We start from the raw sequence: 24,855 nt of genomic DNA on the forward strand, positions 1-24,855 counted from the left end.
GCTTGGCTGTGCAGTCAGCTTCTCAACCTCTGAATTTGCTATAAATAGATCAGTATGAACACGTGTGTGTTACCAAATCAATTGTGCATATTGCCATACCGCACTTCTGTGTTGTACAGTACCTGTGTTTTGCTTTTGCTTAGGTGTTACAGAGAAATAAAGTGAAGATGGTGGAAGATTTTTGTACGGATTTAGTTATAAATCTAACATAGCGTGAATTTAATGTATGTTTTGTAGCTAACAGCACGCAGTGTTATCTGGAGTATTAATATTTACTAAATGTAGCACAGGCTGGTATTACCAGCCTGAGCTTTGCTTTGCAAAGAAAAGACTGCCTTTGTATAGTGTGTGTTTTCTTACTAAATACGTCCCTTTCTACATGCTGAAGAAATGGTGCTAGGAGATTCTATTTTAAAAGGCATTTCTGAAGTATTTTTAGCTAACACAAACTGTAGCGTTTTGATTATAAATAACATCATTTGCTTAAAACATTCAACTAAAAATAAATTCCAGGCTAGGAAAGCATCAAAAAGTGTATTTCACTTTGGAGAGAAATGTTTTTTAGCCTAGCCTGAGTTTGTACGCTGGGGATATTTTTGCTGTGCAGTTTTAGTCTCTAGCTGTAATTTGCAGTCTCAGACCTAAACAGGAGGTTCTGTAGAGGCGAAGCATACCAGAAGGAAGCAAAGGCTTTCTCAGACAGAGGATTTTTTGAATTTTGTCTCCTAGGCAGATGTTTAAAGTCTATCAAAAATAGTAGAAGGAAAACAACTTTCTATTGATAGAAGGTGAGATACTATTTATTTTTGAATAGTCTGGATACTTCTGGCTGTTTGTTTGGTGTTTGCAAGGTGGTTAGATGTGGTATTGAGTTTTTCCCGCATCCTTTTCCTTCTTGCACGGTTCCTCTGTTTGAATATTCGCAAGCCTTGTGTAGCACATACCATTTAGACAAGGACAGAGAGAGCAATTTATTTTGAGGAAGCAAACAGGGTGGTTGTTGTTGTTGTTGTTCTTTTTGCCGCTTGTGCCAATCTGTCCCCTGTTGCCCGATGTATGCTAAATAGGTCATTCCAGCAGAAGCTGCCGCCTTAACAAGCGAAGAGCGAAACCACACCGGCCTTGTTATGTGCTTATCAAACACGAAATGTCTTTCTGAGCCCTTCTGCTGCCTCCTCACCTATTCCGCCTGGCTGCGGGGTGGCGTGCAGCGAGCACTGCGGCCTGTTGGGCTGCATCTGACGCAGCCCGAGCGGAGGGCCCGGCCTCCCTCCCTCCTTTTTGGCAGCAGCCTCACACTTCTATTGGATTAAGTGTAACGGGAAACCGTACCCGAAATAATTGGTTTTTTGCTTCCAGAGGTTTTCATGGGGAGGTATCAGGTTGTTAAGATCGTGCATTCCTTCGCAAGGAAGCAGCCCTGAGTTGTGTTACCCGTGTTTTGCAATGCGTATGTGTTTTTTCCTCTGTGGGCCCACCTTTGAGAGTGGCCATCTGCACACAAATCCGGAGCAGGAGCTGCTTGAAGGCTTGCTTTTGTTTCCTGACCTCGGTGCTTTCACTCGGTTGTGCTGTAACTATGCTTACACTCCTGGCACCCTCCGGCATTAAGGCAGAAGCCCGTGGAGCAAATGTCTGCCTGTGCATAAACCACTTATCGCAGACACCTTGGGAACACGGCACTCATAAAAGGGTGCCTTCATTTGTAGCTTTTGTAAACTGAATTGGTGACGCTGATGGCTCCATAACTGCTCGGGGTTTTATGAAGAAATTGGTGTTTGAGAAGGAGCAGGCCTGGTTTTGTGGAGCTGGTGAGTGAGGGGAAGCCAAGTGAGAGGAAGCATGGCAAGCCTCAGCAGAAGTGCTCGACATTTGTCTGCGTAGAGGGGAAGCATCCCTGACACGTTTGATCATACGGCAACAAGTCTCTGCTGCCTCCTCAGGAAACGGCAAAAGTTCACGGCCGTAGCCTGAAAGGAATCTGAGGAAAGGTCTGGCTTTTTAGCTGTCGGCGCTGAGATGGAGGGCCCTCGCGGGAGCTTCAGCCGGGGATGGCGAAAAGATGGCCCAGCTGCCCGGGCGGGAGAGGGGAGGCGAGCACAGCGGGACTGGGCGAGCAAAGCAAGAGGGAGTCCTTCGTGCTGGGGAAGGAAGGCTACCAGAAAGTAGATCTTTAAAGAAATACCAAGCCCAAAGTACCTGCAGTTCCCTAATTCATGTAATGTTTATGCTGAGCCCACAAGTCCTTCCCTAATTCCCCTTCCATGCCTGATAACAGGGATGCTGCAGACCCCCAGGCCTGGCCTTGCTACAAAGGGTTAATTTCGACCCATGAAACGGGCTTACCTCTTGCTTTTCGGGGGGTTGCAGAGTCCTCCTCGCTACGTACTTTTGATCACATCAGGCAGGAGCAGGTAGTTTCCGAGAAACGTTTGGCCAATCCAGCCAGTGGCTTGCGTGTGTTTTTAACAGCCCAGCCGGAGGAGCACGTCTGCGGGGAAAAATTGCTCCGCAGATGACAGCAGCAGGCAGGGATCTCACTTGCTGACCTTTATAGTCTGCTTTTTTGGCTGGAGAGCGTATGTTTTGTGCAGAACAGAAGCCAACACAAAGCATTTTTCTCTGGCCACATGTGTGGTTTTGCTGATAGAAATGTAGTTGGTTGAAATTAAAATCCCATTCATCCTATGCAAGAGTCCTCCGTCTGCTTGGAAGAATAGCACTTTGCAATGCAATCCAAGTAACTTGGGGAATATGTAGGTAGATCTATATAAGACCTTCATTCTGGAAAGATAATTCCTCGTAGATATGAGGAAATATGTGTTCAATTAGTCGTTTAGTTCCAGTTCACAAATCACAAGCACTGTGATAAAAAAAAAAAAATATTATAAACACCATAATATACTTGTCACTAAGGAGATGCAAATAAACAGTAAGAATTGCTGTGAGGGTTGAGCAGGGATTTTTTGGTTGTAGTTATTTGGAGGCGTGAGGATCGTGAGGACATGGACAATTTTATGTGGAGCTTAAGGAGAAAATTGCTGAATGCTGGTTTTGTTCTCTGCTGTCATTAGGGGACGTGCATATATGCGTATAAACACTGCTGGGATTTAAAATATTTTTTTCCTGTTTTAGCCACAAAAATGAGGAAGTTTAAGATACAGTTTCAAACCTCTTCCTACCCAACCACTTAAGTTTAATATCCGTGAAAAAGAAGAGGTTTACCAATTACGTGTTTCATCCACACTGAATGATATCTCTGCTTTCGTTAAGTCATAACAGTAAAGTCTGCAGTGGAATGACAAGACCTGGCTTTTCCTTTAGTGTTGTTCAATACATGGTTCAGTTTTACATTATGTAAATACTCTGCTAATAGGGAGGAAAATTACATAAAATTGCATCCTTTCTCAATGAGGTTTTAAGTTCTTTCAGTAGCTTCTCTCCTTTTTGAAGCTGTAATAAAGATCATAATTAGAGTCCCAGTCGCTTAAGTGAGAAATTAGCATGTTCTTAAATGCTGAGCCGAGTCAGGTTCCTGGTGAGACCCCCTCTGGGTATCTGTCCTGCCCCCAAGCGCATTCCCTAATGCCAATTTGTGTTCTAGACGTATGAAAGAAAATCATATTCATTGCCACCTAGTAGTTAATCAGAGCCTTCAGATAGGCTTGAAATAATTTGCAGTCTGACTGCCAAAACCACTTGCTTCTGTTCATTTCCCATAATCGTACATATGGTCACACTCTAAATCTTACCAGAGAGCGTAAGTCCATTGCCCACTACCAGAACTGGGTCAAATTCACTCTGTGCATGTCCTTCATTATTACAAATTCATCACAAATACTTATTAGCTGCAGCCCAAAACTCCTTGCTTCCTGTCTTCCAAGCTGTGGCTTTTGCCTGATAGCTTCCCAGTCAAAAATATTTTTCCCTAAAGGTTTTGCTTTGTTTTTGTAGAACTGGATGCAAATATAGATAGCATGTATACTAATACATATTTTGCTATGTAAATAAGATTCTACCAGATTGGAATAAATTAAAAGCTTTAATGGGGCTAAAGTACACCTCATTTTTAGATTGATTAATTAATTGTGATTTAAAAATAATAATAATAAAAAAGTGAAGAAAACTAACGCATTAAAAAAAAAAAAAAAGACACTTTCCTGGTGTAAAATACAGATTTAATTTCCAAACAAGTGAATAGTAAACTGTAAGTGCCTGAGGTGCAAGAAAATATCTGAAACATATGAAATTGTAGTCAAAGATTTTATAGTCAAGATGTTCCGTTCCCAGTTTTCTGAATTGTTGCAGAAGATACCAAAAGTAAAGCAATTGAAGTCCTACCTTCACAGTTAACTCAGTTATGGATAATATTGGTGGGAGATGGATTCTGATCTCTCCTGAAGCAGTGAATTTTTATGTTCTGATGTCTCTCCTGCAAGTTCTATCTAACATGCTTTTGATGTGCTCTTGTTTCCACAGGCCAAGGCTGCAAGCACAAAGGAAGTTTGCTCAATCCCAGCCAAACAGTCCCAGCACAACTCCAATAAAGATAGTGGAGCCGTTGTTACCCCCTCCCGCCACTCAGATTTCTGACCTCTCCAAAAGGAAGCCCAAGACAGAAGATTTTCTTACTTTCCTCTGTCTTCGAGGTAGGACTCTTGAAGCAGCTTGGGGGAACAATCTCTTTCAAGGCCAAGCCACAGCACCACACGCTGCATAGCAGCTAGACAAACGCACTGGTGCTATCCTTGAATATATTGCGTGCATTTCAACTCCAGCAATTTGGCTCTATCTGCAGCAGGAGCATTCAAGTTTGTGGTTGTAAAGGCCATAAAACGAGGCTGGTAATAGTGCAGAAGGAAATTTCTTTTATGCTTTAGCACACTGTTATCTTGAATGGGTTTTCGTCTAGCTCTCTTAAGTTCTCCCCATCCTCATTTGTTTTACCTGACTATAAACTGAAGAGGCGCTTAAATTTCCTGAGTACTTGTTCCTGCAATAAGAGAAATCTGGCTGGAAATTCCCGTTTTCTGCCTATTCACTGTCCTTTGCTGTTCAATTCGAGTGATGCTTTTCGTCTGATGGAGGGTAGAAGGATTACTGTTAATCGTATCTGTCCCAGAAGCTGGATTGTTACCATAACAATAATTAAAACATGTTAACTGTTCCACTGTGCTAATCTGGTGAAAACAAGGCATATGAAATTCTACTGAGAGATACCCAGCTTTCCCAACTTACCTGATAGCAGGTGTCTGAGCCTGGCTGGAGCTGTGCAGTGCAATTAATTGCTGGTGTACATCGGCAAGCCTGCCTATCAGAGTTAGGGACCTTCACGTGAGGTACAGCTAACTGTCCAGATTAAGCTAAAGGAGGACACCTTGCCCAAGTGGTCAATTTTGTTTCTATTTTTGCAGGTGCCCCCCATCCCCTGTAGCTAGTCACTGCTCTGTCCCTGAAGTGCTGGAGTGATGCCTCTTGCTGTTGTTTTGTTCCATTATCTGCTGAAAGGGTGTGCATTTGTTACAGATAGGGCTTGTCTGCAAAAGTCTTACCTAGTGGGTTGAATCCTTACAAGCCTGGTTGTTCCCACTGGTGTTTAAGTTACCCTTGCCAGTTCTGAGGTCTCTGTTGCATCTGCTGACAGGTCTAGTCAACGCCATCCATAACACCTTGCTGAGGCTTTCTCACCTTAATGCAGCATGTTTTTTTCTCTCTTTCTTTTTTTTCTTTATCGCTCTTCTGTGAGATATTAGGCTAGGGGCAGCTTTAGGCTGGTTGCTAATTTATCTGTCTCAGCTCTGGTCTAAAACCGAAGCCTCCCTCCTGTTGGGACTTCTGGTAAAGCGGGTGGGTGGAGGGGGGTTGTTCACTAGCTTTTGTGTTTGTTTAAAGGATTGCGAGGAGCAGAATCTAATGGAGTTTAAAGTGGCATCACAGTCCTCTGAAATTTAATCTGTGGAAATGTATTTCTAATTTAGTCTGCTGTGAGGTTGATCAGTCTGTTGGCAGCATGTCACTGCTGTGATCTGGGCCAACTGCCACAGTTGTTGGTGGGAAAATTCAGATGGGTGTGTGTGTGTGTGAGAGAGAGAGGGTGAGCACACATGGCTGCATTCATTCACACGCTTGTTTCCACTGCTTGCTAACTAAGCATGTGTTATTTATAGCTTTGAAGGCACTTGCACTTAAAGGCAACCTGAGTGAGGATGTGACTTATCTCCGTTTTTATTTCCTACTGTTTCTAAGCGTTCTGCTTTAACAATGCAAATACGAAGCACGGGTTCTTTTGTCCTATTCCAGTGCTTCATTCAGAAGGTTTTTTTTTTTTAATTTTATTTTAATCAGTGGCTGTTTAGCTCTTGCACCTGTAATTTTCTTCTTTGTTATTCATCTGTAGAATAATTGATGTTTTGTACTGTCAATTAAGGACTTGCAATTCATTCCTAATTTCTTCAGTATGCAGGAGTACTCATGTATTTCAGACAACACATGCGTTCAGACGGCAAGATCCCAATTACAATTGTATTAAAAACCACGAGGGAAAATCTGCGCTAGGAGTGCCACACATGGCATGTTCTTGGTCTGGTTAAACAGGCTGTGAAGAAAACCAGAAAGCAGAAGCTGTTGGCCCTCCATTTCAGCTCTCAAAAAGTTTATTGCTCCATCACCCCCGAACAAAGCCTGAGAAGAGCCAGTAAAAGTAGGGTGTGGGGGGAAATCTCGGACATGTGCTACCAGGATGCATTTCTGTGGAGAAGCAAGGGGGGATGGCTGTGGCTTGGAGGGAGCAGGCATGGGCTGGTTGGGATTGGTGTTAGCTTCTGTGTCTGAACTGTTGTGTCTTCAAGGAGGTCCCGGCTGCCTGAAGCTGTGCCCGTTCAGTACCCCAGGGGGTTTAGCTCCAGGTGGTGGTGGTGGAGCCTTTTGATGTGCCCTTTGGAATAAAGCAGGTGGAAGCTGGTTCTTAATATGCTTGCAGGGAGTTCATGTAGCAGCCCCCTGGTACATTCAGCTCCAGGGGGGTCAGACAAGCAGCTTCTAAGGACACTGGCAGGCTTGTTTCAGTGCTGCTCTTCCAGTGGTACCCGGTGAGCTTAGAGAGGGAAGAGACAGCAGCTTGCTTAAACCCTGCATCAGAAAGGCTTCTGATTTTTTGGAAGGGGATTGCTTTGGTTGTGAACCTGTGTGCAGTTATTTATTGAAGTGTTGAGGGATCCAAATTGCTTGCATCATGGGCCTTGTGGTCAGTTCTGCCTCCTCTCCAGCCCTGGCAGTTTGCTCTTGCATGATGAAATGAGACACAGAGCCACATGGAAATGTGCTACATCACTCATAAAAAGCATGCTGACAGGATATAAACTCAGCTCCTTGAAATGTTTTTGTAGTAAGTGTAGTAGTAATATGATGCTGGACAGTAAAACCCCATGTTTGTGTTATTTTTTTTTTTTTTTAAAGTTGGGTCTCTCAGTTCCTAGTCCTTCAAAATGCTCTGATCATCATAGTAAGTTCAAGGTCAAAGCTTTGCTTCATCAAGAGAGTCTTTTCCAGGACCAGTAGGAAAACAGCTTTGTGGTCATGTTTCTCTCCTTGTATCACCCCACCCAGCAGCAGTGTGAAAAGCAGAGGGTAAACTTGTGGCACCCTGTCAGGTTATAATTTCATTTTAAAATTTTTAAACAGAGAAATGTAAAAATCCCAACTAAAGTTCTTTCTTCAGTACTCTGTGGGGTTTGTTTTAGGCAGCAGCAACTGAATTCTGTGGGCAGGGGAACAGAACTGTCATGCCACAATGTGGAAAAAGGCTCCTTTCATATGCAGGGTCCAATATTTAGGAAGAAGAATCCAATTTACCTGGGCTTCTGTTATGCGTCAGAAAATCTAACGATCCACAGCATTTTTATTTATTTCTTTTTAGCATCCTGTAATTTCAAAGGGAGGTAATTTAACCGAGATGACCTGCTTGGTTTCATTAGCAAGAATACTAGGGGCTTTAAACATATTTTTAATTAGAGCTTGTTTTTTGAACTCTTGATTTGACAATGCAATGTACTAATTACTTCTTAAAAGGTAAACAGAATAGAATGCAAAAGCTGTAACAGCTGGTGAATATCTGGGCACGCAGGAATACATCTAGCTGACCGGATTCAGCAAGTCCCCCCTTCTTCCCCCTTTCCTATTATTTTAAAGTCCTCCTCTTTTTATTTTTTTTAAATTGTGACCTAGAATTTCCAGCACAAGAAGGGAGGGAATAGCACAGATATCTCTGAAGTGTTTGTCTGCAGTGTTCTTATCTTTAAATAGGTTCTTTGAAGGAGCCTGTATGCCCTTTGCCAGAGGCATAATTAGTATCTTCCTGCAGCGTGTGTAGATATGAGCATGTCATCTCCCTGCCGTTGCACAATGGCATTCACTTTTACTGTGTTTTCTGCCTCTGATCAAACTTTTCTTAATGGCTTCCATTACAGTGCATTTAAGTTGCCTTTTCTCTCCATAATTATTTACAATCTAAAAATAGTGCAATTGGAGTAAAGCAGAGCTAAAGGGGGATAGAGAAACAAGTCCCTCGGAGAGAAATGGATCTTTGGCAAAAGGTGATAACGGCAAGGCTATGATTAGGAGCCTACATTTAAAAAAGTTTTCCCATGATCAATTTTCTAATTAAGCCAGGCCTCTGGGACTTACATGCTGGAGAATTTCAGGGATTCCTAAATAAAGATAATTTAATTGAGATCTCACAAATCGAGTTTTCAGACTCTTTTAACTGTTCCGCAAAACATGTGACTGTTCTTTTCTTTGAGCACTGCAATGATTTAGCAACGTGATGATTTATTACAACGGGGCAAAACCAAAATAGAAAACCTCCCTAACAGCACGTTTCTCCAACCTTTACTAACTTTAAATCCCAGTGATGCCGTGCTATTGCAGTTTGCTCTTTGTACTTAACCTCCTTGCTTGGGTGGTGTGCTCGGGGGCCGTCGATCCCAGCCTTCTCCCTCGTATCTTGTTAGGGTGCAGTGCCTGAGCTGAGCATCCTCTGGGTTGTGTTTTTAGGTACTCTTCAAGAATGGGGCTGGAGGATGGGTGGGTGCAAGGCATGTGCCAGCACAGCAGGCCTGTGTGTGTGTGTGCGCACTGGGAGTGGGAAGAGGGCAGCTCCACAAGGTGTTCCCAAGATACAGCCTTGGTGTCTCTTGCAGCCTTTGAGAGCCAAAGGCTGCATCAATGACATTATTTGAGGCCTCGGCCTTCCAGGGGAGAGCATTACCACCATGTAGATGTGCTCAGGAGATCAGAGTAAGCATGTGAAATGGAACAGCAACTCGATTGGGCTGGGAGAGATGCAATGAAATGCTGACACTGTCCAGAAATGTAAGGTTTTAAATGCTTTGCAGTCTGGGTTAGTTTTTATAATTCCAAAATACTATTAAAACATGAAGACTTATGATAATTGGGTTAAAGTACTGGAGGAAGACTTTTTATAGATTTTGCGTTATTAAATCATGTGGTGCCCAAGATGAAATTTTAGGACGAATTGAAAATATTAGGATAAGCTCTGGAGTGTAGAGTCCTCATTGCACAAACCGTTTAATAAAAATATGTTTGCATTTGGCGACTGCAATCCCACAATTTTCAAGTTCTTTGTAAGGTTAGGAGTGATAGTGACATGTAAAAGATCCTTTCGGTGTGTGGGATGAGAGATGCATCCGGTGTGCAGCTCTTTAGTCCACCTTTGGAATATGTTGCTCTGGGCTGGTAAGCAGCTTCCACAGTGGTTTAGCACAAGATTAATTTCATCAGCGCAGATCGGGAGAAGTGGGTCTGCAGGCGCTCCACGAAAAGCAGGAGCCTGAGGTACCCAGAGGGACACTGTGGCCAGGGGGTGGGAGTGATGCTGGAGTCCCTCCAGGTGTGCAGCAGAGGTGTGCATCTTTGCATGGCTTCATGCTGCCAGGAGAAATTACCAAGCTGCAGCCTGGGAGTGCTGCGGCAGGATCCGTGCTTTCTCCGGCTCTTCCTGTGTTGAGGCCCCTTTCTGATGTTAATGATTCCAATATTTACCCCTGCACAAAGCCACAGGATGAAATTAGCTTGTTGAAATGGAAGACTAATCTTGTGGTTGGTCTTTGTATTTGCCACAGTCTCCCTCCGAGTCCCTAGGCGAGCTGCTTAGCTCTTCTGTAAAATGAGGATATTTAACTCTGTATATAGGTATTGGCATAGCTGGATGTTGATTATGGATAAGTTACTGGCACAAAACCTGAGTTCTGTGATTGCAGGAGCCATGCTTCAAAACGTTGGTGCCTACCATTCAGGGCCAGGTCGGCGACCAACGTGTTTTCACAAAGGTGACCCCTGCCCTTCCTTCCCACTAGCAGCGTAAGCCCAAGGTTCAGTAAGCTGTGAACCCACAGGAGGTCCAGTGGTCCCTGGAGGGTTTGTTTGATGCAAATGGTGGGGCTGGGGATCTCTTGGGTACAACAAATACCCTGGTAGGATTTGGGGAATGTCAGCACAGTGGTTTGGAATGTACAGACTTGTCTTGTTCTTGATGGACTGGGATGTGTAGTTAGGGGTTCAAGTGGACGTGGGAAGGATTGGTTTTGAGTTTTGTCTCCAAATCTAGCCAGGTAAGCAGAGGTAAATTGCTTTGAGATTGTCAGATAAGAATTGTAGATGAGAGGCACCCCACATTATTATTGTTGTTGTTATTATTATTATTATTATTATTCATTATTTAGCGTGCCACTCTGGTGTATATTTGCTTAAGTTTGGACAGGGAACCTTTCTTTTTTTTTTTTTTCCCCTAAAGATTCACATGTTCCCTCCCATTATTCTATTTCCCTAAAAAAAGAACAATTTTCTTTTGACTTTGGCTTTAGCTCTACAGCTTTCTAGAATGGGCTGAGAAGAAGAAAACGGGCTTTATGTCATTACACTGGCCATTATGTTGGCCATAGCACTAAACATCTTGTGATTTGTGCAGCAGCTGAGCAGGCACGGTTTGAATGTTAGTTTGTTTATGAGCTCTGTTTTGTTTCTGTGGCTGAGATGGCCTTTTCCTCCCCTTGTTCAAGCACTGGGGAGCTCCCTCTGGGACTGTTCCTGCAGGTGGAGTGAGATAAGTGAGATACAATTGCTCTTTACTGTAGAGTTTATGTAGTTCATTCTCTTTTAGCCTTGCTCTGTAAAGTGGCCATAAAGCGTGGGCATAAATTACATTTATTCGCACTTCAGGGTCTTTACGCTGTCCTGTCAAAACGTAATAAGTGGGACATATAATAAATGAGAATCAGGCCCTAAATTTTAAGCACTGAGATGCCAGTGCATCGGGAACATTTGGGAGGCAAGGTTTTTCCACCTGCGTACAGCCCCGAAATGGGGCCGCGTGTCAGAGGAGAAGCCAAACCTCTGGCCATGGCTCGTTGTAGAGCTTGGCATGCCCCATGTTTATTGGGGCAGGCTTAAGTCCCACATGCCTTGACCTGCCTTGTGCTTAAATCATTCTGATGTCTCGAATTGTTTTAAGATTTTTCCAAAGCACATCTGGGTTATGTTTAATTGTTAGGAGAAAAAAGAGGGGAGTTAGAGGGGGAGTCAGTATAAATAATTCAGGGAGAAGAATCCTCCAGTTTTACAGAAACCACAGCCCAAACTACAGAGAAGGCTCTTGGACTGAGATGATTTTTGTTGTGGTTGTAACATACCACGGTTTGAATCCTGTCCAGAGGAAAACATTTGGTTTGTACTTCAGTAAATATTGCAGAGAAGCTGCCAGCTAATTCTGAAGAGTAATGAAATAGTGCTTTTGGCAAAGCGCGTGCACTTTCCATACTTCTGATTCCAGTCTTCAGATCCAAACTCGGAGTTTTTTTAGTATGTTTAGCTAGTCCAAGACAAAAGTTAATGTAATTTAATGAGAAACAAAACATACAGTAATTTAGGAGGGAAAATTACACATTTGTCAAATAAAAAAAAATAATTAATGACCTCATTAGTCAAATAAAATGGCTGAAAAAGAGGTTAGTTTATTCTATTAATCAGGCACTTGCTGCTGAGTTCAATGCATCTGAACGCACAGGTTGTATAAGTATCAGTTGTGCCTGCTGCTAGCAGCAGGCCCGAATCCTGTACGTGCGAAGGGTAACATCTTTCCCAGAAGACTGCTAAAAGCAACACCATAACTTAAAAAAACGTAGTTTGCTTTGTACTTACTGTTGAACGAGCATCAAATTGTTATAACAGAGGACATAACATACATTTGTCATCCTTTCATATCCATTAGGCAACATGTTGTATATAGCTGTGGTAATTGTTTTTCCTATATAGTTAGGTTTTCTTTTGTGTTGCTCTCACACAATAGGAGGGAAGTCAAAAATACTCAAGAGAGAATTTCAATAATGAAACTGCAGATACTGGCAGAAACAGTTGCCAACAACACTTCAAAACTCATTTTTTAAATAACTGAATATCCTCCCATTTTGTAATAATTCATAGCTCATTGTAACCATGATGAGTGAATTTAAAAAAGAAAAATCACCATGGGTGATTTTCTCCACATTTCTCACGCGTAGTGGTACCCGACCATAGGAGAGGTAACTCCTGCTCTGATGCTGGTGAGGAGTGGGTACTTTGTTTGCTGCCAAGCTTTTTGTTGCCTTGCAATCCCTTAGTTAACCATGGCAATTTATTAGGCTTGCAGAATTGCATCGTGAGGGTCGTATTTGATAATTTGGCCTTCCTGCAGGGATTCGGGGGAGCAGAGTAGAAGTTCCCTCTGGGATGCTGCCTGGCCTTGGCTATGGGGTTTCTGCTCTTGGCTATGAGATGACCCCGACTTGGTAACCGAGAAAGGTGGGCATCGTGTGTCCAGACCGGGGCAGGAGGTGGACAGCACTATGTCAGAGACATTGCTCTTAAATAAACGGTGCCCTTCCCTCTTTACTACTTAATGTCGGTAACTCTTCCAGCATTTGCCTGTTCCCATTTGTCCTGCAGCGTCTGTGCACCTGCTAGCTTACCTCTCCCTGCTCACCTCTCTCCCAGCCCAGCACATCTGTGCTCCTCTCTTCTGCCCTGCTGCTACATGCCCTTTCTTTCAGCTTAATTTCTCTGCCGTGCATTCTTCTCTCCACCCATCGTATTGCAATAGCCTCATCCAGCTCTGTGGTGATGGCACGTGATTTATGCAAATATTGATGCAAAACAAATCAGCCTTCTTGAAAGAAGTGCGGTTAGGGAGTGCCTAGACATCATCAAGACAGAATGTAAAACGTATGGCTACTCCAGGAGACTGGAAACATACTGCATTTCGTGTTTTGTTTAATAATATAGTGATATATTAAGCTGCACGTTCAATAAGAAAAAGCGTGCGTAGAAATTTTCCAAATCTTAAACTGAGAGCTTGTAACTTTAAATTGTCGTTACAGCATTTATTAATGGACTTTAATTTCCTTAGTCTGGGATTTTAATCTGAATCGGTTCCCTGATCTGATTCACCACATGGCCCCTCACAAAAAAAAAAAAAATTACACTGCCACAGCCAAGGTGGTGGCACAGGAGTAAGAACCAGAGGCCAGGTAGGTAGATGATCTGTAGACCAGTTTTGATGCCAAGAAAAATGCGCACACAGCCACAGACAGCCTCGATGGTTCCTTGGAGGAAATTTCTTTTAAATTTCTCTTCTAGATTTTTATTTTCTAGATTACCATCAGGTTTGTCCCATGCCCTGCTGCTGAGCGAGCGGTTTTCCAGGCACCTGTTGATCCGGAGCGAGGCAGGATGGGTTTCTCAGTGTCGAGGGCTGCTCGCCCTCTTTCCCCAGGCACTGAAGTGCCTCTCCGCTTTCATCTGCTGTAATTCCCATGGTAGCAGCTGCCTGCACAACTCGGGGGCTCCCGACACAGGAGGAGACTTGTAAAATTCAATACAGCCACAGGCTCTCATAACTCCGTTGCAGGTTTTCTGCTGTTTTTTTGGAGATAGAAAGCGAGGAAGGGGGGAATTACATACCTAGAGTGCTGAGACCTGACCTGCACCACCTCCTGGGCACAGATGTTGCCCTCTGTCTGCAGCACGGGAGTTCTTCACTTCTGCTTTTTGATACTAATTAAATTCTAATGTCGCTCTTTAGATTGCCCTGGGTAGGCTTTGAGAATAACAAAATGGTGGGGAGGGGAAGAGGATGAGGAGGGATGGTTGTTCATCTTTGCTCATGCTGCCTGGCTGGTAGCGTGCGTGTAGAAATGATGGAGCAGAGCTGCCTCGTCTGTTTGTGTTGCAGAGTGTGTCCAGGCAAAGACAGAAAGATTTACTTTGGATATTAATGTGCAGAGTAGTGTGTAATAAATTAAAAAAAATAATAATAATCAAGGAATTGCCTACAGCTGTGTGTTCTATGAATGTTTGTGTATGTATGAATCTGGTGAACCTGCAGTGTTCCTTATTCTCATGCCATTTTGAAGGATTTTTATCATCTTGGTGCCGTATGTCATTGTCATGATAAATACCTGTTATACATGGAGAAACTTGAGAGCAACAACTCTCAACAAAGTCTCTGTGAGTAAAGACAAACACTGTGTTCCTAACTACAGGTGAAGACAGGCAAGCTTTATGAGGAGGGGTAATATATTTTATTAGACATTCTGATATTAAAAAAAAAACCCACAAACCAACTTTTGAGTGCGCTCTTTTCCAGATCTCCAGTGGTCCTAGACATTCTTGTCTACAACAGCACTACTTAGTGTTGTTTATACAAATTGGCAGCTTTGAGTAAGAACCAGGGTTCCTTGCAGAGGTAGGTGATGGCATCAGGTGCACATCCCTGTACAGTCTCAGAGAGGATGCAGCATAGATATAGGACAGGAATATTTTTTGTAGTAAAGAAGGTGAGCGATCACCTAGCTTTTACTCTTAACACTGCAGCTTCACTTACGAAACGAATTGTCATTGTTTTAGCTTGAATGAAATCACAGCGTACATGCAGGCTTGTCTTTCCTTTAATTCCTTCATTTGCCCATAAATGGAATTTGCATTATCTTGGGCATGAACAGCCTATTCCAGTGTTTTAAATTAGCTGTTTTCCCAGCCTTCTGGACATGTTTAGGTACATAGATTTAAAGTGAAAGTGTTTTTAACTGGCTCAACACATTGGTGTGAACAAATTCTCAGTATTTGAGGCTGTTCCAGAACTGAAATCTTACTATGAGATGTGATAAAAATAGTTCTAATATAAAAAGGAAGCAAGAAAGCTTAAAGCTTTTAGTTTTCTTTCAGCGTCTTTCATCCATGATGATGTTCAAATAGAACCAGAATGCCTGAGTCCAGTGGTTTTCTTTGTTTGATTGTTTTTTCCTTTCTTTGCTGTTTTGCAAGTCAACTTTAATAAATGTGTAGGAAAAGCTGGGGGGGAGGAGGTGACCTGGAGTGAACACCAGCTTTTCTCTGAGGTCTCATATTGCAGAGCACTTAGATCAGTAAAGTGAGGACTAGCAGGACTCTACTCTGTTATTGGACATTGCTAGTCTAATTTCTCTGCAAATGTACTCCCCAAACAGTCCCAGCTGTCCAAGGAATGCAGTTTAACCATTGTTGTTCATAGTTCTGGATTGGAAAGAATTAAAAAATGTCATTCTGGCTGAAGATTTATGTGCCGAGATTACGACAGCTGAATACCAGGAGTTAGGTAAAGCTTATATCTGTTCTCTCCATTGGGTTAGACCTTCCTTCCTTTCTAAGCAGAATCACGTAGTACTACATTTTATTCTGCGCTTCAAACAAAACAAAAAGAAAGAAGATTGCTGTTGTAATAAAAACATTTGTATCACAGATGATAATTTCTTTTTGGTAGTTGCTGTTGAAGGCAGCTGACCAAAGTTCAGGGATGTGGAAGTGCAGGGGAAGACAAGGCTTAGAGAATAGACTCTATATCAGGTCTCCCATTTTAACGTCTTGGAAGGATAAAATTTCTGAAAGTATTTATTTGTCTAATTATAATAGATTTCAGTCTGTGTTTGAGTCCAATTTTGAAGGATCCTGACAGAGACTTTCTTTTACTGCCATTGTTTGTTGATGCATTAATGCACTAATGGTGTCAGACTTTGGATCCTGATGAGGAGTTGATACACAATACGGACTTGAAATGCAGACCTGGGTACCTAGATGGAATTAAAAAGATAATTTACTTTTCAGGCTGCATTGCCCTAGTGTAACTGCCTTGGAGTTCTCTAATTAGTTGCTATTGAGACTAAAGCTGCCCCCAGGTAGGAGAATTCATGTGCCTCTCAGCACCTCTTGCCTTCTCTGGATGATTGCTTAGCGTATGCCAAAAAGTTCTGGGCTTTTTTTCTAGGCCAAAAACACAAAAGTTTTTGTTTCTGTCAGTTGCTACAGCTCCCATGCTGCAAAATAGGTCAGGAGTCATGCTGCATTTGATCATCAGTCTGTACAGATCTGAAAGTTGTGGCATGCAAAAGGCTAATACAGATCTCCCCTTAGGATAACCCTATGTGTTCACACACAGAACGCTTCAGGCCGAGGCTTGATGGATTAATTTACAAGTTATCTCAGGGGGGAAGAGTCCTAGGTGCTGCTGCAGTGCCTCCCGTGGCTGTCCCATGGCCACCACTGATGCACCGCGCGGGGTGCTGGCAGGGAGCTTCTCCCCAGGGCAGTTGCAGTCCCACAAGGTCTGCTATAGAGACTGAAAGCAGAGGTCTTCACGTGTGATCAAAGTCCATGTGGCTTTACTGCTACCAGCTTTGGCTTCCTGCATAGCAGTGGCCCATTTTTGCGAATGCCAGGTGTGTGTGTCCCCTTTTAAATGGCCCCTTGCTCCCTCTGGAAACAGCCGCTGTGTACCCTTCTGCCGCACTGCCTGCTCCATCCTTTCCTGAGTCTTCCTGTAGATTTATTTGAGGGAGATGCTGTGGTGGGTTTCTGATCCTTTGGAAAGGATGGTTCATCGCAGAAATGGCCTATCCTGGTTTTTGTGCTGTATTAAGGCACCAAACAAAATACAGAATTGCTGTTCTAAAGAGCTTAAAGCCAAAAGTGTTAGCTAAGGAAGCAGCAGCCAAATAGTCACTATCTTGTGTTAGTCTGTAACCCAGCTCTCCTTGTTCTTAGTCTAATTTAGCTGCAGAGGAATACTGAAGTGACAAGTCCCCATTCTACACTTTCTATAGATTTTCTATTTCTTCCCATTCTACATGAAAAAAATAATCTTTTTGTGAATAAGTAGGAGCCTTCTAGGACACCTGTCCTTCCTGGGAAAAGAGTGCAAACTAACATCTGGGATAAGGGAAAGTGTCCACTAGTTGTCATACTATTTATGTATTTTAAAATAGAGTACTACAGTCATGTGTCCTGGTACAGTGGAAAGAAGCCCATACTGTTGCATGACATGCCTAAAAGAAATTTTGTGTAAGAGGTACATGTAAATTAGAGTCCTATATCATTGTTAGACTTGTGGATCCTCACTTACCTCTTACTGAATTGTATGTTGTGTCTTACCCTTGCACGGATGAGACAGGTTAGGGGGGACATTATGGGAAGTAAAGGAGAAGCAACATCCTCAAGAGGAGCACACTGGAAGTCAGGAGACCTTTGCTGTTTTCTGTCCTTTGCCAGGGACCTGCTAGGCAAATTCAAGCATCTCATGTTTCGGTTTTTCTCTTTGTGTGAAACAGAACCAGAACACTGCAAAGCATTGTGTACAATGCCATAGAGGTCTGCAAAGCACTGTGAAGTTTAAACAGTAATATTTTATTGCAATAATAACCTAAAAATATTACTGGGGTGCAGATTGGTTTGTAAATGCTCCTTTTTCTTCTGTTTGGAAAGGCTGTAAGCTTCTAGTTCATGCATTAAGACTTGAGCAAGGCAGTAAAGCATGCATTTGAAATTAAGCATGTGCATTAGTCCTTTTCTGAATACACAAAGCTATTAATTAGGGCTTGTAGCAAGACTGTTTGCTTGTCTAAAGTATGAATACAATGTGCTTTTTTATTTTTATTTTTTTTTTTTATTTTTGGAGAGGGGAAACCCTCCTTTTCAAGCACATAGGTATTCTTTTGGTAGAAACAAATAAAGAAGGCTCCAGTTAGTCACGCAGTACTGTGACCTTCCATCTCTGGGTGCCTCTTCCCTTGCTATGCATAACACTCAAGTAGATTGTGATCAATATGTTTAGTGCAGTAAGTGAATGTAATGATGTTAATGAGCCATTTCTTTCTAATGATCAGGTTCCCCAGCCCTGCCCAGCAACATGGTATACTTCGGAAGTTCTCAGGATGACGAGGATGAAGAAGAAGAAGAGGAGGAGACAGAAGACACAAAAACAGCTACAAATAATGCTTCATCATCATGCCAGTCAACCCCCAGGAAAGGAAAAACGCATAAACAAGTTCCAAATGGGCAAGGTAGGTCTAAATAGTGCTGTTGTCTTACACTGCCTAGTAGACAAACTTAAGAACAGAATCCTTGTACATCCTTGTGGACCTGAGTGAAAAAGGATATAGGACATAATGGGAAAATGGAGTGAGATGTGGTGTTAGCATCTTCTTTTTTAACCTGTTTCCCCTGACAGTCTGAACTCTGTCTGTGCTGGAGCTGTAACTGCAGGGCTGGAGACACTCACTAGCTCTTTTGAGACTGATGCTTTATCTAGAATGAATTTGTTTTATCAAAGTTAAATATAAGCATCTAAGTACTTCTTGAGTGTTATCAAAACATATGAAAAGGGCAACACTTAATTTCTCACATGCAATATTGATGCCACAGTTGCAGTAGGTAAAGATACTGCATTTATGCTCTTGGTAACTTAGAAGGGTTTTACAGGAGTTTTATGAAGTTAGTTATTTCTTTGCAAATCAACAAAAACTGCATTCATTACAAAATCTTTCTGTCACAGTGTCCTAATGTCAAATCTTGATAAGTTTTATCAGTGTTACGTTGCAACATCAGCTAGTGTAAAATGGAAGAACTAAAAACCATGCTGAAAACTTTCTGACTATGCCATGATGTTCCACTGCCAAAGTCCTGCAAGACTTGCTTTCAGTCTCCAGCAAAGCTATTGTATCATGACAAGTCTGTGCCCTCTCTGTCTTTCATCATTTCAAAATGGATTCTGTGCTCCCCATCCCCTTCCCCAGTATTAGTTTACCATGAAAATCTTTCCTTCTGGTGACTGCTTGTTCAGCTTCCCTCTTAGCAACAGGACGGAGAGGAAGGTGTTTCTACAGAGCACTTTTTCAGAGGTGGTTGTGACCTGTGCCTGCTTTTTTTTTTTTTCCTTCTTTCATGCTACTCTCAGCTCTGAAGAAGAGATGAATAGATCCCAATTACATCACTGTGCTGGTCCTCATCTCTGCTTTTCAAAATGAAATTTTCTGTAAAGAAATCCCTTGTTATATATACCAGAATTATTTTTCATGACGGTGGCTGAATCTGTTTTTTATTGCACACCCCAGCTCAAAAACTCACCTTTTTTTGTGAACGATCTGTGGAGAAGTGGAAAGGGCTGTCATACCTAATAATATTTCAACTGTCAGCTGTAAGCAGGCACTTTAATGCTGTAAAAGCCATGGATCAAAACTTAGCACTTTGGACTGATTTCTAAGTAAACCAAAGTAACAGGCACAAAGCTCTGTATATGGAAAATGAGACTGCACGTAACAGAAGTGCTGCCTTAGAGTTTTAAATGTGATATATCATTACAAAAGGAGCCGATCATGTTCCTTGAGAAGGTCCCAGATGGCAGCCACTTTGAAATTAGCTCAAAACCAGAGACACCTGAAATCTTAATTGGGGGTAAGTAAAGGCAAACTTAATGAGCCATTAATGGCTTCGTAATCTTTATCAATATAGATCAGACTGAGCATAAGTGAAGCTGCTGTTTTAATAGATGTGCAAAAGGCCTTTATAAAATACATAGGAGACAATGTGAGATGTTTTGACAAAGGTGATGAAATAGGAATTCCCAGAGAAGGCAGCTTCTTCTTCTTCATCGTCATTGTCATTTCCTTTTTTGTCTCCTTCTTCTTCTTCTTTTTATTTTTTAATTAAAATCTCCTTACCCAAGAGTATTCCCATTTTTCAGTGTCTGTTATTTTGGTTGACAGCCAATAGTATTTTTGTTTCCTCTGAATAAAGTAGGTTCTGGCTCATGTGTGTCTCTTTTAAATGAGACCACACACAAAGGCAGACCAGGGACGGGTGCACCAAATGAACTTAATCTAGCGTGAGAGTCTATTTTTAATGAATTAAAGTCTTTTGTTTTTAATGTACGATGTGTAGTCAAGTACTTTGGACCTGAAAATGCTAAGCATTTGCTATGACATACAACAACAAAGGTTCAGAGCTTGATTAATGTCATTAGACAGTGTCAAATGATTGCTTTCTACTAAATGGGGACCAGAACAACTTTCCTGGTGAAGTCATTTGTCAATATCCTCTTCTGACACCAGTGGGGGATGTTATTAGGGTTGTACACCAAATTGTGTTATAACCTAGCCTGTTGAGCCGCCTTTTGGACAGATAACTAGATCGAAAATGCCTAAGTATGAATGAGAAGCTGATATAGCACGTAGCATAGCTTGTTGAATGAATTGGAGTATTAGTTCAAGTGACTTGTCACCCTCCAAGCTTTGTGCTTGCAATAAGCTTATTTCAAGAATCAGGTTGTTACCTGTGCTCTTTCTTCCTCCTTTCTTAGTACTTCTGATGTGCTGCACACATACCTAACTGTTAAAGAGCAAAGTGAAATTCTTAGCAAGAGAAGTGTTTATCCCCTATGTCCATGGGCATGTGCAAAAGGGATATGTAGCAATGTGCAAGGCTTTCCTTCATGCAATGTCTGAGTGCACGCAGTGACAGCGTTGCAGTTAAACTGTTTTCTAAAATAATTGCTGCAGCTGCCACAAGGGAAAATGTTGAAGCTGTGCTCTCAAAAACTGGTTTCACGTCATTGCCAAACTTCAGCTGATTAGGCCAGGTCTGACATACGTTAAGATTAGTTAGCAGCAGATAAAGGCTTGGGTGTCATTGGTGGTGTTTTTTTGGCTTGGTTAGAAACTGGTATTAGTTCTGGAGAGATCTCCCTCATGCTGTGTAGGTTGTTCTGCACCTAACTCTTGGCTTGCTCTTCCCATAACTGTCTTTTTCAGAATGCTTAAATTTACAATGAGCATTTCTCACTAAGAGAAGATGACATTGGCTAACGACTTTCAGTTTTTGTTTGCAAGAGGTGTTCTCTTGTAATGTAGAGTAAAATGTGTGAGCGTTTATTGCTTGCTTTTATGCATTACAGTATGTGTCCCAAATAAACTCAAGTCAGAGTTCAGCTCTAGTCTGACCTGTGCAAAACACCATCAATAACTTTTCTGTCAAATTCGGCAATAAAATTAGCAGAGGTTCGTGCCTTTAATAGTGTATATCTCTTGAGGAGGAGGTTGGAATTGTGTATATCTCTTGAGGAGGAGTGTGGAATTTTGGTTCTAATCAGAATTATTTTAATTGAGTTAGGATTTATAGCAGGGTTAAAACGGTGAAAGGCCAGAAACTAATCAACTGAATCACTTCGTTTCCATATAGCTACTGACTTCAAAAGAATATTTTCTCAGCTAAGAAACCATACAAACATTCAGTCAGAAGAATGTAATCCATCTCTCTGTTTCCATATACTGAAGTGATGTTAGAATAGCCTTATGGAAAGCAAGTCAAGGATGCATGTCCTTTTAAAGCACATAGTTCCCTTTTAACTTCAAACCTTCTAAGTAAGTTTGTGGTGAATTTCAAAATTAACATATGGAAAACTAGGGATGATGTGGTGCATATTGCCTCAGCTAGTGCAGAAGTTCAGATGCCTGGGTTGTAACTGCAGCCCTGTTACCAACCCTCGAGTGTGGGTGTAGGAACCGCCTTCATTCCCAGTATTTGGATCCAGGATGCCCAGTCACAGGATGTCTGTGTGCTGCTCAGATGGGTACGCTTATTTCCCAGCTTGCGTTTTGTACCCATCTCAAATGACCATCAGTCCATCCGAGACTAGTACAGGGCTTTGAATGCAAGGAATTTGATGGAAGAAGCCAGGCGGAAGCGTTGGCTTAAACAACGCGTTTTTTCTTCAGTGTGGCTGCCAGGTGTGGGGAGAAACTTCTCAACCACAGCCTGGATGACAGGGCGTCTTGCCGACGCGGAGGAGGAGATGTGGAGACATTGATCTTTTAGAAAATTGACCTTCCGCAGAGGGAGGAGGGTGTCAGGCCTCAGCCACGGCAGACTGACGTGCAGGGCAAGCAGGCCCTCGGTCCCCGGGGAGGGACGGCGGCTGACTTACACCTCCCTGCCACCCGGAGGAAATTCCACGTGTAGGTAAGAGGGTAGGTTTTAGGCCTCTGTAAAACTAATTCTTTGAATTCCTCGCAACTAAATAAATCCTACTTTGATTTCATTCTGTGGCACAACAGAAGGTTTTCTCCACAGGCTCCTGAAGGAAAATGTTTGCAGGTGCCAAGTGTTTTGTTAGGCAGGCTGCGAGCTGGAGCTGGAAGATGCAGTTAGGGAGTTGTTGGGTTATCCGTCCCATCGGAAGAGTGAAACGGGATGGCGTTGCTCCACTAGAAAGGAGCCTTAAGGGCTTGTGGACTGGAAAAGGGCCTCAAGGAGGAGCAGCGACCCCAGATACAGCTGAGTAGTCAACTCTGAGGGCGGCAGTTCCTACAGTAATGGTCTGCCAATTTCCTCAAGTAAGGTGGTTGCAGGATTAGCTATTTCTGACACCAGCAGAGAGGTTCAGAGGTGTGCATCTGAGCCAGCTTACCTGGCAATGCTGTATTTGTCCTCAGATTCCCAAGACAAACAATTAAATTCTAGCGTATGTATAGCAGAGTTAGCCGTCATTATTTGTAAACAGACTTCTTTGTGATTTCCTTAGCCAGAGCAAACAAGATTTCAGTGTGTAAAAGCTGGCTGGGGCAAAAATGGGTCCTGGTCTCTGCTGTGTTTTGTTAACGTGGTCAGATAAAAACTGGTCTGCGTGCCTTTTGTCTGAAATGAGTGGGGGGGGAAGTTGTATAGATGCCCTTTTTCTTAAGGCTCAAATTTCAAAACAGATCTGGCAGTAGCGTGCAGTAAGCAGGCATCACTAGAAATACTATACTTTGCTTTAGTGCTGTCTTCCTCGCTTGCCAAAAATGCTGAAGAATGTTTCGGTTCTCAGTTTGCAATGGATAATTTAGGGGAGTAATTTCCTTACACGTGTAATAACAAAGATGGTGCTGGAAAAGATCGTAGATCCTTTTTTCTTATTTCAGGATGTAGTTCAATGCACTGTTTGTACATCTTGGGCTTAAGTGGTATATCTTTTACATACATTACCATTTGAGTGTTTTGTAAGAAAATTCAAAATTCCTCATTTAGTTGCTTTTTTTTTTTTAAACTAAATTAAATATTTGTAGTTTGGTACATAGGACAGAGTCTTAGGCTTGTGCATCTTTTTCAGTAAAATTAATCCTGAAGAGGTAAACATTCAGAAGAAATACATTTTCTGCATCCAGCTAAAATGCAGAATGAGAAAATTTCAGGCACAGTGCTACAATAGTTAATGGATAGGCAATTATTTTGATGATTTACAGCCTTTTGTTGAAATACCATGGAACCAGTAATTGTTGCAATAAACATTTTGCACATTTAATTTTTCTGCAAAAATATGTAACATGAAAATTACCCGTTTTGCAGTAATTTACATATTTAAATATGCAAATCAGACACAACACATTTGGGGATTTGTGGTTTTTCAGTAGCTAGATGTATGACCTGTGGAGAAGAATAGGGGAGCTGGAAGTTGCTCAAAAAAATTGAATTGTTATCCTGGTGAGAGACTGGTGGTAACAGATAGACGCTTCTTGCATGGACTTGCTGCTTAGCGAGTGACCCTTTTGACGTTGTTTTTGTCATAATGGTTAGGTGAGAGTAATGAATTTGTGTTAAGATGAGACACTTGGTATTGGATTTTTGCAAATGGTGTGGTGCCTCATACCAATAACGCTCCTTGTGATGGCCCAATGTGTTCGTGCGTGTGAAGGGTTTTGCGTAGCGTTATTGATAGTGGCAAAAAGAAATGCCATGTTATCAGCCAGTTCTCCTGTTTGTCTTCTGTTCTGTTCGCATACAGCTGGGGAAACTTTGTTTTGGAGTTGTCCACATCCAAATTGTGTAGAGCTGGGTTAGGGCTTGAGAAGTGCAGAAACAGCTGTGCTGAGTGTTTTCGTACCGCGTAACACCAGCAGTGTTGTGGTGTCCTTTTCTTCTCCTGAAATACACCTTTGTCACTGACCTCTCAAGTATGTAGGTAGTGTTTGGGGCTCAGGAAGAGAGCTCCTATCTCTGGAATGGTTTATAGAAGTCTGAGCATACCTAACACTTAAGGAAAACAATTGGCAGCATTAAAATATTCTGTTTTATGGAAGTAGAACATTGTTTTAGTTCCTGCGGGAGGAGAAAAGAATTATTGCCTGGGTCCTTTAAGGCAGTTTGAGAGCCACATAAATGTTTTCACAGTGACTTAAAACTGAATTAAAGCCAGAGCAAGAATGTTTTTGTACAGTAACGGATACTTAATGCCAGAAAGTTGATTAATATTACATCTCTTCCCAAACATGATCTATGTAACAACATGAGGTTTGCATTGGAATAGCTGGCTCGGGTTCACAAAATTGGCAAGGCTCCCTCTTCTCCTTCTGAAAACAAAACTTTTCCCTTTCACTCTTATCTTCCCTCTTTGTTTTGAATAGTTCTATGAATGTGCAATCACTTTATGCAGCACGAGCTCTGCTACATGCAGCATGCGTGTACATG

General features: G+C 42.2%; 1 protein-coding gene across 4 annotated transcripts in view; it reads left to right on the top strand.

The window, feature by feature from the left end:
• The window catches only part of JARID2 (jumonji and AT-rich interaction domain containing 2), a 212,591-nt gene that overhangs the window by 147,228 nt on the left and 40,508 nt on the right, over nucleotides 1–24,855 (top strand). For all 4 annotated transcript variants that reach the window (XM_040546393.1, XM_040546392.1, XM_040546394.1 and 1 more), the window contains exons 4-5: nucleotides 4,480–4,649; nucleotides 18,243–18,419. In XM_040546393.1, coding sequence (XP_040402327.1) covers nucleotides 18,266–18,419 — 154 coding nt within the window. In that variant the 5' untranslated portion in view covers nucleotides 4,480–4,649; nucleotides 18,243–18,265. The remainder of the gene's footprint in view (nucleotides 1–4,479; nucleotides 4,650–18,242; nucleotides 18,420–24,855) is intronic.

Source organism: Cygnus olor, chromosome 2 (genome assembly GCF_009769625.2).
Source record: "Cygnus olor isolate bCygOlo1 chromosome 2, bCygOlo1.pri.v2, whole genome shotgun sequence".
Lineage (NCBI taxonomy): Eukaryota > Metazoa > Chordata > Aves > Anseriformes > Anatidae > Cygnus > Cygnus olor.